General features: G+C 46.6%; 1 protein-coding gene across 8 annotated transcripts in view; it reads left to right on the forward strand.

Moving 5' to 3' along the window:
- Positions 1–14,963, forward strand: part of MYO9A (myosin IXA) — a 163,305-nt gene that overhangs the window by 28,972 nt on the left and 119,370 nt on the right. For all 8 annotated transcript variants that reach the window (XM_042824155.1, XM_042824163.1, XM_042824159.1 and 5 more), the window contains exon 2: positions 1,108–2,029. In XM_042824155.1, the coding sequence (XP_042680089.1) occupies positions 1,187–2,029 (843 nt within the window). In that variant the 5' untranslated portion in view covers positions 1,108–1,186. The remainder of the gene's footprint in view (positions 1–1,107; positions 2,030–14,963) is intronic.

A 14,963-nucleotide genomic window follows, 5' to 3' on the forward strand; every position in this document is an offset into this window, starting at 1 on the left:
GGTAGGAGTGGGTAAAAGAAACCAGTGCAAGATCCTCCATCTGTTAGTGCTGCAGCAAAGCTTATCAGCAGTTTCGATTCTTGAACTGGTGAAGGAATTAAATCTATTTCCAGTCTGAGACAACTTGAACCTCATGAGAGCTGAGTCACGGGCGGTTTTTGAACTTGTGACTAGGCAAATAAATCATTGTTTCAAGAGTCATTTTAACTGCTTGTCAGAAGGGCCTTTGAATTGACAGGGAAAAGCGTTTTCTGCTCGGCTGGGACGTGCCCTTAAGGTGGCTCCCTAAAGCTGCTTAAGCTGGCATTTTAAATTTAAGGTAGGATGAATTCTCTTAGAGGCTCTAGAAAATCCATAGTTTATGTGCAAAGGGAAGTCAGTGTTGGGAGAACCAAAGTTTTCCAAGGTCATGTTTGGATGATGCTTGCCTTAGGTTTGCATGAAACTTGTAAACATAGAAATGGAGGCACTAACTAACTCTCATGTGAGCTATTTGGTAGTGAAATTTGATGAAACTGAAGCACCTTTTGGTGTGAGCACTATGTCACTGCTGGTTCAGCGTGCTGTCTGGTGTGTTGTTCCCAAAGGAATGCTTTTTGTGTTGATTTTATTCTTAGTAAAAATGAAAATGCGTGGAATACCAGGGGGGCTGCTTGCATCTTTGATGCCTCTGGGCCAGGGAAAAACTTGCAAAAGGTTGAGGTGATGTGGGTGGCTCTGTCTGAGTAGTGGTGAGCCTGAATCATAGAATCACAGAATGGCCTGGGTTGAAAAGGAGCACAGTGCTCATCCCGTTCCAACCCCCTGCTGTGTGCAGGTCGCCAACCAGCAGCCCAGGCTGCCCAGAGCCACATCCAGCCTGGCCTTGAATGCCTGCAGGGATGGGGCATCCACAGCCTCCTTGGGCAGCCTGTTCCAGTGCCTCACCACCCTCTGTGTGAAAAACCTCCTCCTAACATCCAACCTAAACCTCCCCTGTGTCAGCTTAGGGCTGTTCCCTCTTGTCCTATCGCTATCCACCCTTGTAAGCAGTTGTTCCCCTTCCTGTTTATATGCCTGAAGTGGGCAGCATTTGAGCTTAACCTCTTTCTTTTTCTCCGTTTTCAGTGTTGATAGCATGATGACCTGACAACGTCCAGGCCCGTCCCAACTATGCAGTGCAGGTACTGATGGGAAAGGATCCAATATGAGTGTGAATGATGTTGGAGGCAGACGACGCTTTGAAGACAGCGAGTACACCTTGCACATCTACCCCGGGAGCATCGCCGAAGGGACCATCTATTGCCCCATCACCGCCCGGAAAACCTCTACTGCTGCCGAGGTGATCGATTTGCTCATCAATAAACTCCAGCTCGAGAAAACAAAATGCTACGTCCTCGCGGAAGTGAAGGAGTTCGGTGGGGAGGAATGGATCCTCAACCCCACCGACTGCCCGGTCCAGCGCATGATGCTGTGGCCTCGCATGGCTCTCGAGAACCGGACGAGCGGCGAGGATTACCGCTTCCTCCTGCGGGAGAAGAACCTCGATGGTTCCATCCACTATGGCAGCCTGCAGTCCTGGCTGCGGGTGACGGAGGAGCGCCGCAGGATGGTGGAGCGGGGCTTCCTGCCCCAGCCACAGCAGAAGGACTACGATGACTTGTGCGGCCTGCCTGACTTGAACGAGAAAACGCTCCTGGAGAACCTCCGGAACCGCTTTAAGCAAGAGAAAATCTACACCTACGTAGGCAGCATCCTCATAGTTATCAACCCGTTCAAGTTTCTACCTATTTATAACCCTAAGTATGTCAAAATGTACGATAACCATCAGCTGGGCAAGCTGGAGCCCCACATTTACGCCGTGGCAGATGTGGCCTACCATGCCATGCTTCAGCGCAGGAAGAACCAGTGCATCGTGATTTCAGGGGAGAGCGGCTCGGGGAAGACGCAGAGCACAAACTTTCTGATTCATCACCTCACTGCCCTCAGCCAGAAAGGATTTGCTAGCGGAGTCGAGCAGATTATTCTTGGAGCTGGACCAGTGCTTGAGGTAAGATGGAAATGATAGCAGTGTGGAAAGTTTCTCATGGTGTAAAAAACCCAAGTAGTTGCGGTTTTATTACGAGGCTGCCTGGTAAACGCTGATAATAAAGTGAGTTACAACAGGATGAATAGCAACGGGAGGTTGCTTTTCAGCCTGGAGAGTAAATACTACATGATTCAGGAAAGGGAAAAGAATCACAGCAAATGGCTTCGGCAAGTTCATTAGTGCGTTTGTTTTCGCCCTTTCATGAATTGCCAGTAACCTTTATTTTGTACGTTGCAGACTGAATTTGTGGCATTGTAGCATGTAGGTATTTTTTTTTCTATGTGCTTCACTGAGCTGGGGGATAGTTCAAGAGGAATTTTAATAGCCAACAGTTTATTTTCTGGTCATCAGTACCTAGCTTATCTTATATGTTATTTTTTGAGGGCTTTTCTGGTAAGGAAATGAAGTAGAACGAACCGCAACGTTACCTTTACAGATACGGTAGTCTAAAGGTGGGATACAGTAATTCATTCCTTGATTTGCTTTGAGCCTGTTGTGTAATTCGTTGAAATAGTTTTCGTTAGAGTTGTCATTTTTTGTTATTTCTGAGTGAACTTTCATCTGTTTGTTTGGGAGTATCCTAATTCCTGGCTGGTGTCTCAGAATATGTTGGCCATGCTTCCTGCAGCACTGCAAGTGTTCTGGCAGCTGCAGGCAGTGATAGCAGCTCTCTGTCTGCATACCACTGGTGAGCCTGAGGACTTGGGCTCCGGGCACTGTGGGTTTGGGGAATCCTGGCTGCTGCTCCTTTTGCTTTTGGGGCAGAACTCTGCATTCCTTCGCTCTGGCAGCTGCGCTTCTCTTGTTGCACTTCAGCTGCTTTCAGGTCGCTCCGAGGTTGGGTTAATCCAGAATTTCTTCTGGTCTGCCAGTTCTATTCAACGCAGTCACAAATCAAGTAGCCTTACAGATAAGATGTGCATACCTCTGTTTTTCCTTCACTTCCTAGAATTGCCTTAAAAAGGGATCTGCAGAGAGGATTGGCTCTGAGGGCTTGTTACCTTGAGAACAGTTTGCAGGTTGACCTCTTGATTCCTTGTGTTTGTGGTGGCTGCTGGACATCTGTATCATTTTTCCTCTTTCTTCATTCTTTTCCCTTCCTTTAGAACCCTCCTTGGATCCTCTTTTTCTTCTGTTTATCGAAAACAAAATTGCATTTATCTCAGGCTTGCCTTTTAAGAGGCAAGTGCACAGCGATGGACCTGTTGGTGCTTCAACTCTGGATTTTAAGACCAGAGCACAGCAAATAAGAGGAGCTCATTCCAATTTAGTACCCGGCCTGCTTGCAAAACACTTGCAAGAGCACAGCCTGTTCCTGGGAATAGCTCTGCAGCCACGCTCGCAGGGAGGGAGCGGAAGCGTAGCGAGCGCAAGGTTTGCTGCAGCTTTGCTATTTTCCTGCTTTACCTTTTGGAATAGCCCAAGGCTATTGTTTTGGAGCTCTTTTCTTGCAGAAGTCATTACAAGATTCCGGTGAGCTCTGTCCAAGCTGTGCTTTCCAAGGCAAGCTGTTACTGTCATCTGAATGCTGTGGTGTTGTCCAGGAGCTGGGTGCAGGGGTGCCTCCTTCTGATGTGCATCTGACATAAGCCTGAAGTCTTCTCCCTTTTCCTAATAGATTCAGTGGGCAGACTTGCTTTGGAGCAGTGCTTTTCAGAGTGGCTGTGCAGGGCTGTTTCACTCTGCTGGCTGACCTCAGTCAAATCCCGTCACTTCTGCCTAGTTCTGGCGTCTGTGAAATGATGTAATTCTCTGTTCATTTCATGATAAATTATATTACCTAAATACCATGGTTTTTTTTTTTTTTTTAATAAAGACAAAGTTTGAATTGGTTTGAATAGGTGATTTTCTTTGCATTTTTCTGAATTATTTCCCATTTCCTTATGTAGCCTGTTTACCTATGGAAGATGGCATTTTCAGCAGGGTAGCAGTAGAGCTGGATTGCCAGAGAGCAGAACTCCTGCCGTAGTTAGTTCCAGCACAGCTTCTCAGATTCAGATGTTCTACATAGATATCAGAGGAACAACTGCCCGTGTAGTTCTGTTTCCAATACACTTCACGCCATGCCTTAGGTGAAAATTTCATTGTGCTCAGCTTGATGCTCCATCAGGGATGTGGAGTGCATAGCTTCACTGCTTAATTACCGTATGGATTGTTGCTTTTCATTTAGATGCCAGCCCTGATGTTATTTAAGAAGGCATCGACGAAGCATGCCAGGTGTTTTGCACGTGTGGTTTGTGTGTATGTCCTTCAGTGAAACACTCCAAGAGTTGGACATTTTTTTTAGAGAGAGAAATAGGCAACATATAGAAGAGGAAATGTTTTCGCTTTCATTCTCATTCCAAAGGAGGTTTGCTCTCCAAAAGTGTTGTTATTGCAGAACTTCCAGTTACTGGTATGTCTCTCCTGTAGTGACTCCGGGGCTCCTGTGAAATAGTTGAACTCTGTGGAATAAACACCATCTGCCAATGACTCTCCTCTCTTTATACTGCACTGCAAATTGCAGATGTTTTGTGTGTGTTCAGTGGTCCTTTACTGGTGGCCACCAGTTTTGTAGCCGTTACCTCCAACTTACACATCTGTTCGTATCACAGAATCACAGAATGGCCTGGGTTGAGAAGGACCAAATAATCACCCCGTTCCAACCCCCTGCTGTGTGCAGGTCACCAACCAGCTGCCCAGAGCCACGTCCAGCCTGGCCTTGAATGCCTGCAGGGATGAGGCATCCACAGCCTCACGTTCAAACCACTTTGTGTTCTGTCCCCAGTCAGATGCAGGGATGGGTTTCTGGTTTTCCTGTGCAGTGTTCCTGGTCCTCATACATTCAGCTTCCTGAGCATTCAACCCCTCTTGGTGGCACCATTCGCTGCCTTAGTTCACCATACCCAAATATGCACAGCTTCCAGTCCAGGTGCAATGGTCAGAAAGGTCAGAACTGCTTGGCCAGAACCATTTAAGCCTGGCATAAAGAGCTGCATGTGAAGTATTCGTTCAGCACCCACCAATTCCGAGTGCTTGGGGAACGAGTTGCTCTGGCTTCCCAGCTCTGAACCAGCAAACTGGAGCTCCAAAGGTCATGCTTCTATCCAAAGGAAGATTTTTAATGGTGCATTATCTCAGCAGTGGGAAAGTTGGTGGGGAGAAGTTATGGGACCCACTTTGATTCCCAGGTGCTTGAGGTGTAATATTTAGCTACAGCTCAATCATATAAAAGCATGAGCTTGTCCTGGATTAGCTCTCTCTCTGTTCCATCCAAATAAGAGATGAAAATACCAACCTGAAGACGGGATGGGATGTGAGGTACGAAGGTGAAGTTAACGTTTCAGGTAAGCGCTGATAGTTCAGGTGCTTATTACACCTGATGAGCAATGGACATTTTTCTTGCAAAGGAGCCCTTATGACCTTCTGTGCTGGGGAAAAAACAGGAAACCTGGGTCTCCCATCTTCCTTTTTGAACTCCTAACGTAAGGAACGTGGTGCACGCTGTGACCCACCATGCTATGGTTTTTTAGGCAGGTCTTGGTTGTGTATTGAGGCATCCGTGGGTCTATAAACTTTTGGGGGTATATCTGTGCAAACTGATGCAAAATAGCTTTGTAAACAATACATGTGTGTTTTTACAAAGCATTTAATGGGCAAATGCAAGCTTAGACTCTTTGTGAGATGGCAGTAAATGGGCTCTCAGCGTGAAGGTAACTGCTAGAAATCCCAGAAAAGCTAACAGTGTTTGAAATCTCGTGTACGGAGTAATGCAGGAGCATTTTCTCACTGTCATTTTGCTCCGACTAGTATCAATATGACAATTGTTTAAATACTGTTTTCCCTTTAATTAAAGGAGCTGAAAGCCTCAAGATGAGCTTGATATTTTATTGATATTCTCATGGTTTTACACCTTTCAGCAGAGGAGAGTTCCTGTGTTGCCCCCAGCCACCGGTACCACCAGGTGCTCTCCTCCACCCAGTGAGGAGCCAGCCGTGTGTCAGCACTGCTGGAAAGGACTGATGCAACTCAATCTATTAAATCAATACATCATTTTTTTAACTTTCAACTTTCATAAACAGAGAAGCAGCAGGTTTCCACTCATCCCTGAGAGGTAATGGATGTGCCCGGGTCTCGAGGAGCTGGCACTGGGTTGTTAGGTAACCCGTAGTGATCCCAACATCTTGAGGTCTTGTTTGTCACAAGAAGTACTGCGTTGCAAACTGCAAAAGCCAGACACGTTTTCTAAGCAGCTGTTTGTATGCATCTTCTGAACGTCCCAGCAGGGATTTCTCAATTGTTTAAAAATAATAACAAAAAAATGTTTCAGCCATAGGCCAGTGAACATTGCTGGCTGTGCATAGGAGCTGTTGCTGTCATTCATCCCTGATAGCCAGTGCCAAAAAAAGAGAGGAAGAACGATGGCTTGAGTTGCTTTTGTAAAAGAGCATTCAGTTTTTTGTAGAGGTGCAGGGCTGTGTGCCTTCCCAGTAGGTGCGGATTTGTGTTGGAATCTTAGGAACAGCACTGCAGTCATCTCTTTAATTGAAATTTGATTTTATTTTAAACTTCTGGAGCCATGTTATTACACCACCAGTCCCAGGTGTGCGTGGAAGCTACAGCTTCACTCTTGCAGCCTGGAAGTCTAACAGCCTTCCTTTTTTGTTCTCGTTGAATTGTTGGAGGCATATGTAAGCAGCAATTAAAAGCTATTTAATTTGAGTGTATGAAGCTTGGCTTCAGCTAGAAGCAAGCAGCTCCCCTCCTTGCCTGAGCTGGGAGCTGCCGGCAGCAGCTGGCCGCAGCTAGGTGCAACACTGCTCCCCTGCCAGAGCTGCAGGCTGTGCTTCCAAACATGTCCAGAGCTGAACAAAGAGCTATTGAGCGGAGAAAAACATTCATTAACTCCAAGAGCTGGGCACGGCCGGACCTGCAGTGCTGGATGTGGAGGAGCTGCTGTCACCAGGAGCCACCAATGCAAAGCTGGGTGAGGAGCATCCTGAGCTGCTCCTCCGGTGCTTTGTAGAGCAGCATCAGTGCTCTGTCAGCAGCATCTTTTCTGTCAGAAAAAAAGAAATGAGATCATCTAGTTTAGTACCCCAGGTCCGATTTTCAGTGTGCTGTTTTTAAGTTACGAGGTTGTACCACATGCCCTGCAGTTTTCCTATCTTAAAAATGGCTTTGTACGAATGGGAGAGGCAGTGTTGTCTCTTTGCTCGCTTCTTACTGTTTTTAACCCGGCATGCGTCCAGCTACTATTGCTCCTGTGTGCTGTGAGTCAGGCAGTGGGTGCTTCACGTTCTCCTCTTCCCGTGCACAGAGCAGCTTGAGGGGGCCTGGCACAGATCGCCCTGATGGTGTCTAAGATGAGAAGAACTTGTGCGGCCTCTGGCAGCAGCAGCACAAAGGAGGCACACAGCGATGCCCCTGCACCGAATGCTTCCCACCAGTGCTTCCCAAATGTGGTATTTTGCAGCTTATGCCTCTGTATCAGTGTGACGTTCATCTCCTTCAGCAGGTTTGAATCACTCAGTCTTTTTTCTGTACAGTCTGTGGAATATCCAGATCGACTGCATCAATGTTGGAATTTGACTTTTTTTTTTTCCCTGCATTATTTGTCATTTTTAAGTCATCAAATATTTCATTACCCCCCCAAATCTGAAAGTCCATTCTATTATGTTTCACTGACAGAGATGGTTATTTCTGACCTGAAATGATGGCAGGAAAAGTGACTCGTTATTCAAGCAGGCTTATGAGAAACCCCTTTTTCTCCACCTTTAAGAATGGGCAACGATTTTGTTTCCCCAGTGTGGCTGACAAGCAGAGCTCTGCCTCTGCTGGAAGAAGTGCTGTTCGTTGACCCCTATCTCACCTTTCCCTTCCTCCTGTGCTTCTTACCCCCTTGCCACGTATTTTGGGGTAATTGCTTTGTTTTTACCATTCATTCTCAGTTGTCGTCTTCCATGTTTATCTTCATTTTTCTTTCGTTCTTTCAGCGTTTCACCTTTTTCCTCCAGTGCCATAAGTAACGCTGAGTGTCCCCGGCAGGGACTGTGCTTGTGCTTGTGTGCGACCATAGTGAATCCAGGCAGCTTTCAAGATCAGAACTCTCACTCGCTGCCACCCTCTGCGTTACTTTGCAGTGATGTTTTGGGGTGTGATGGGCACGCTGTAGGAAGGGAGGCACGCTGCTTGCTTTTGGCTTACAGCTGCATGGCTCCCAGCTAAGCTGAGCCAGAAGGGGATTCTACTTTCAGGTTTTCAGCAATTTCATAAAAAGAAGAGTGAGTTTCAATTTCCAAGAGTCCAAACCCTAATGGCAACCATTGGTAAAGGAAGAATAGAGAAAGAGATTTGCAGTATCGCTTAAGAATTGAAATTGTATTCAAAAGTGAGCATCATACAAACCAAAGCAGGATGGATTGCAGTTACAGCGAGCAATTATTATGAAGAAAGGAAGAGGGAACTGGGCTTGTTCAGCTTGGAGAAGGGAAAGGCTCCAGGGAGACCTCATTGTGGCCTTCCAGTACTTGAAGGGAGCGGATAAACAGGAGGGGGAACGGCTGTGTGTGAGGGTGGATGGTGATGGGACAAGGGGGAATGGTTTTAAACTGAGACAGGGGAGGTTTGGGTTGGATATGAGGAGGAAGTTTTTCATCAGAGGGTGGTGAGGCACTGGAACAGGCTGCCCAAGGAGGCTGTGGATGCCCCATCCCTGCAGGCATTGGAGGCCAGGCTGGATGTGGCTCTGAGCAGCCTGGGCTGCTGGTTGGCGACCTGCACACAGCAGGGAGTTGGAACTGGATGAGCACTGTGCTTCTTTGCAACCCAGGCCATCCTGTGATTCTATGATTATTTAAAGTGCATCAGTTGGCTTCATTACAAAGGGTACCAGGAAGCCAAATAATCCACAAGCACTAGTAAAAGAAATAGGAATTTGGGTAATTGTAATCAATTCTTTTTTTTTTTTTTAAGTAATATTGAATGTATTTAGTTTAAAATCAGTGATTTCTGGCCAAGATAAAAACAAGAAAACCTGATTATTTTTTGCCAATGTTTTCTAAATCCGTAGTATGTTTGGTGGAAGGGAGCAAGAACAGAGAAATGGGATTCCTGTACAGCACTCATGATAGGGATTGCAGAGCTGCAGGTGGCCACAGAGTAGGCAGGTGTACTTAGTTTGTATGACCTTGGGGAAGACTTGTGTGAGTGATGTCAAATGAGAAGGAAGGCAGGTGAATGAAAATGCTCGTGTCTGAGATGAGGGCAAAACGTTGGAGCCTCCATCTGCCTCATAGTTGAGGGCTGGCTTAAAAATGTTTCTGGGAGTGTTTGAGGAAGGGGTGCTGTGTGCTGGGTGGGATAGTGAGGGCAGGGCTCTGGTCCAGCCTCTGGCTTCCAAAATAAGTGAATTTAACAGTGACTCTTGCAATGTCAGTGGTGCCATGGTGTGTCCTGTAAAGCTTCACCAAAACTGAAGAAAGAGATAAAATGTTGGTGGCATCTTTTTGGTTATTATGTTTTTTTGGCAATGCTGATTCACAGCTGTTCAGCAGCACCACTGCATCCCTCTGGTTCCCTCTGCTCAAGGATGAGATTGAAATGATTTTAATTAAATACAAAATTAGTTTCTCTTTGGAAGAATTACTGCTTCCTTCATACTTAGAGTTAGGAAATGCAGGCTGGCAGGGGCAGATACAGGGGCAGATACAGGGGGTAGTGCTGTGTCCCTGCTTGCTGAACAGTGAGTGTTATCTGTGGGTTTTCTTCCTAAAGCTTTCAAATTTCACTGTGAAACTGCTGATTTATGTGTTGCATTTATATATTTTAGTGGAAGCAATCTTGGTGCTGCAGAAAACCATTCTGAAGAGTAGAAATTGTTGTTTCCAGATATAGATGAAAATGAGAAAGCATCTGTTGCATCCCAGTGCCAGGTAGTTAGTGACAGGTAACAGATATAGCAAGACATTTCCTCCACCTCTGGATAAGCCTCGTTTCATTGAAAGGCTTGTGCTTACTGAGTGCTGCATCCCAGTGCCTCTGCTTCTCTCTGCCCTTTGCACGCGCTGCAAGCTTTGCATTCCCAGTTCCCAGTCTGTACAAAACCTCCTCTGGACTGCAAATGCTCCTCACCCTGCAGATCAGAAGGGCTCTGAAATGAGCACAATGAGGCTTCTTAGAAGGCATTGTTCAGGGCAGAGATAGGAATCAGCTGCTGGTAGGTGGAGTGGGCTGTTTGGTGAAGCTACTGAAGATTTGCCTGCCTCCCTAGAGCAGGAAATTAAATGTCCCTCTGTGCGAGGCTCGTATCCACTCCTTAATTGAAAATAAACTTTGTGAGCTTTGGAAATAGCATTTTGCAGTTTAGTTTAAGGCTCTGAAAAAGTGGGGGTGTGTTCTGGAAAGTAGTGTCCTTAGTAGTGAAGTAGGTTGTTTGCAGAACCACATAATAGCACTGCTGGTGTCTGAGCCCAGCTGTGCTGCAGCAGCAGTGTGCATGAGAGAGAGCCCTGCAGTCGCTGCTGCCGGCAGGGAGCGATGGCCATGTGATGCACGGCGTGGGTATTTACCTCCTGCCGATTGATCCAACTTCGTATTTCACTGGCATGTCTTTTCGTTCTCACTGCACTTTATTTCCTCATTGCCTCAGCTCCAGCTCCAGCGATGCTAACAGAGGAATGTAGCTGAATTATCTGCCTGAACTCTGCATTTGTGGGCCAGAGTTTTCTTGGTATTTGGAGGCCTCTGGGATGGAGGTAAACTTGCCAGCAGTTCATAAATTTTAGCCAGGCTTTTTACCTTAGTCAGGAAATTCATGTTTGAACTTTATTAAGGGGCTTAAGCTGGGATTCGCAGTGATCTAATCCCAGCGTGCTGCCAAATGCAACGTGCAGCTTTTGCATTTGGTTGCTCTTTTTGTTTTAGCAGCGGTGCCTCGGCTCCCTCCCGTCTCCATCCTGTCCTTCCCAGAGCTCTCAGTCAGCGATGGATCAGCCCCACAAAACGCAATGCACTGATGTGCAGCAAAGCCAGCCTTCCAGGGAAAAGTAAAACACAGAAATGTTTCTCCTCCCTCTGCATCTGAGCTCCAGGGTGTTGATATTTCACACGTATCAAGGGATTGGGCTGCTGAACACCACTCTGCTTTGGAGGTGTCATGCAGGAGGCCAAAGCGATTAATCAAGTAAAACCCAGCGAAGTTTGCTGGGTTGCGGTTTGGCATCCGCCTTCTGAAAAGCATGATGTGAACTTAACTCTCAGGCTTCAGAGGAATGCATACAATAGCAAAAAAAAACCCTTTACTCATGTTATGAAAAAGCTCGTCCGTCTGTGTCAGATACCAGAAATACTTTGGAGAGTCATTAGCAATGAAATTTTGTCTGCTATTGCAACTCTTGCGTCTGTTAATGGGAAGGTGAGGTGTTGCTGCTTGCTTGCTTTGGTCCTGGTGAATGCCTGAGTGTGTTTGTGGGTTCATGGCTTACAATGGGGAGTGGAACTGGACATCAACAGCAGCTTAATGTTGGGAGAATTTTAAGTGTTACATCTGTTTGGAAGAAATCCATCCCTGGAGGCATTCGAGGCCAGGCTGGACGTGGCTCTGGGCAGCCTGGTCTGCTGGTTGGTGATCCTGCACATAGCGGGGGTTGGAACCAGATGATCATTGTGGTCTTTTTCAACCCAGGCCATTCTGTGATTCTGTAAAGTGAGTGAATGGCCCACAATGAGAGCTCCATGTTTGCTTGGTGACTGCGATTGCTGTTGTGGTTCTGAGTGTTGCTGGCTGTGTGTGTGTTGCCTGTATGCAAACAGGGTCTGATGATTGATTTCTGTGCAGCTAATCTATCATGACAAGGCTCATTTCCCCATTGGCTTTTCTTTTTCTGCAAATTGAAGAAGCTGGGCCTGTGCTCTGAATTGCAGCTTCTATAATGGCTATCATAGAGTTGATTAAAGTTCAAGAGCTCTACTGCCAGAAGCATTGGATGAGAAGACCCTGAGCAAAGACATTGACAAAGCTTGCAGAAGAGTTAGAACACAGTGCTTTTCTTGAGAATTATGCCTGAAAATCATGGAACCATGGAAGGCCAGGGTTGAAAAGGATCACAATGACCATCCAGTTCCAACCCCCTGCTGTGTGCAGGTCACCAGTCAGCAGCCCAGGCTGCCCAGAGCCACATCCAGCCTGACCTCGAATGCCTGCAGGGATGGGGCATCCACAGCCTCCTTGGGCAGCCTGTTCCAGTGTGACAGCAAAAATCCAGTGAGGTCAGGTCACCAACCATTTTGCCCTTGTGTAACTTTGCAAATCACTCTTCATTTTGTCTCACTCCTGGCTTTTTACATCATGCAGCTCCATTCCTGATGCAAATGGTGTGGATAAAACTTAATATTCCCAGGAGTGTGCATGGGGTGATGCTTCCCAAATCACCTTGTGTGCACAAACTCCTTTTTTCATGTTGGAAGTACAGCAAGTGGGCATCCAAGAGCCAGTAAGCCTGCATTAATACTGGGCTTGGTCTGCTTCAAAAGGGATTACAGACCGTAATATTGGCATTAATCTGAGCGAAGCTTTTGAAAGTGCTTATGCAGCACAAAGGAACTTTGCTGGAGCCGTTAAAGTCGCGTGCTGCTTTCTCCTTTCCTCAGCTACGGAGGAGAAAATTTAGGTTTCCAGAATTACATCACGATTACGATATCTGTAATAATAGAGATGCAATATGAATAGCCTTATGGCTTGAGTGAAATACGGGGGTAATGAATGGGTGGGCCCTGCTCGTTGCTGCCTTGGTTTTTCCTTCTGGCTCGTGCAGCCGCTCCCTCTGTGGGACATCTGGTTTTCATCTGGTACAGGAAAGCTAAATAATTTCAATGAAGCTGAGAGAAAACATATTGATTTTTTTGGGGGGGGAAGGGTTCCTATTGATGTTTGCCTGTTTTTCAAGCGGGGCTATTAATTAAACTTATCAGGCTGTGTTATTGACAGGGCGGACGCGTACTTGGATGGGCGAGCGTGTGTGCTGACGGAGCGCACGATTCCAGCACAAGGAGGTCACAGCTCTGGGGTTTTCTGATATTGGCACACGCGAGGGTGTGAATGGAGTAATAACCAGAGCTGAGATTGTGCTGAGCTTTGGGAAACCACCAGTGGTCAGTCCAGCCGAGCGCTCACACGCAGTCACCGTGCTGCTCGGCACAGCGGCGTTATTGCGCTGGCAGCGTCCACTCTTCTCAAAGAACGACCCACTCAACGCTGAGATAACATACATCAGCGTCTGCTTAATCTCCACAGCATTAGCAGACCCCTCTGACGAAGTTTTCCAATTGCGCTTTATTGATCACTGGGCTTTTAAAGGGCCCTGAGAGCTGTGCTGTGTGCAAATGGAGTCTCTGTGCTGCCCTTGTGCACTCTAGGAATCTGTAGTCTTTTTTTTCCCCCCTATTTAGGCTGCAAATCTCTTGTAGATCGATGGGATCAGCTGTTTCTGCCCTTGCTGTTTCTTGTTGCTGGGCAAGCTTCATTAAGATAGATTCACGAATAAGCAGAATCGCTTGTGTTCAAATATAAACAAACTATGTCAAGTTTTGTGCATTAATTCTGTCTGTCTGGAGGAAAATGGCACATGGTTAGCTGAGATGGCTGTTGAGAGAACAGCTGGCTGTTTGTGCTCCGGCAGCGAGTGAAGCTTTCGGAGAAATGAGGCTGCCCTGACTGTCAGCTCTGAAGGCAGAAGGGGTCCATGGGAGCTGTGCTGAAGTCTGCAGGAGTCATCAGTCTGCATTTGGACTTCAGTGGATGTAATTTTTAAATTGCTTTGTGGTAACGATGTTGAAGGATCTTAAGCAGTAATTTTTCCTGAGAGTTTAATTAAATCGGTAGCTTTCAATTGGAAATTCAAGTAGTAAAATAGGCTTTAATTTAGAGCTAAGTTGTGTACACTGGGAGAACACACTGCATTTCTACTCTAAGATTTGCTTTGACTTCATGTAGAGTTAGCCAGCTCCACGCGTCGTTCTGCTCATGTGCTACCAAAAGCAGTGCTTCTGCAGGAAGGGGCTTGTGGTCGGCTGGGTGCTGGCAACCACTGGTGCTTTATTCACAGTGAAATGTTTGCTTCTTGGGTTTGCTTTTGTTCCTTTTGGCTGAATTGAGCAGTGGCCCAATCCCTTTCTGTTTTGGGATGGGTTGGGAGGTTGTGGGGAGTTTGCACTTGGCTGGGTTGGTAGAGATGTCAGTGTCTGCTTCTGCCTCTTAGAGGAGATGATGTTGATGCATTTGTTTTTTGGTGTTCCCCAACCCACTTAAGTATGCAGTAGCTTATAAATGCACTTGTAAATGTGATCTCCTATATAGAGAGCTTCTTTTTACTTTTGGCAGGGGCTCCCTAGTGCACTGAGAAAACACACAGCGTGGGGTTTTGTTTGTGTGGGTTCTCCTACCTGGCCGTCACGTCTCAAGCAAAGGGCTTTCTGAGCAGAGGTGGCTGTGTTCGGTGGTTTGGAAAGGACAGAGGCAAATAGAATGGGGAAAAGATTAACATAAAAAAAAAAAAAGGAAGCAAAGCAATGACTCTGAAACACAGCATGTTACTGCATCTCTCACATTGGAGAAGAATATTGGGGTGTATTTGGTGTCATGTGCTTGGCAGTGTTACTGCTGAGAACCCTTGGTTCCCTGCTGGCACTCCTCATCTTGTGGTGCCATGGTCTGACCATTTTAGGCTTCAGAGCATTGGATTTGATGCTTCTTCATTTTCTGCAGCGTGTTTACGTGTGCTTTGCTTTCAGGCCCATTTGGGATTTCAGTCCCACGCAGAACAGGTCTCCAGGTGCCGGGCGCAGCAGTGCTGGGATTCTCTTATGGTGATGCTATTGCTCAGCACTTATCTTCACACAGCAGTTTGAGCTACATGCA

This window comes from Centrocercus urophasianus, unplaced genomic scaffold, assembly GCF_019232065.1.
Source record: "Centrocercus urophasianus isolate 14NV4802_14NV808 unplaced genomic scaffold, USGS_Curo_1.0 seq_23, whole genome shotgun sequence".
NCBI classification, from domain to species: domain Eukaryota; kingdom Metazoa; phylum Chordata; class Aves; order Galliformes; family Phasianidae; genus Centrocercus; species Centrocercus urophasianus.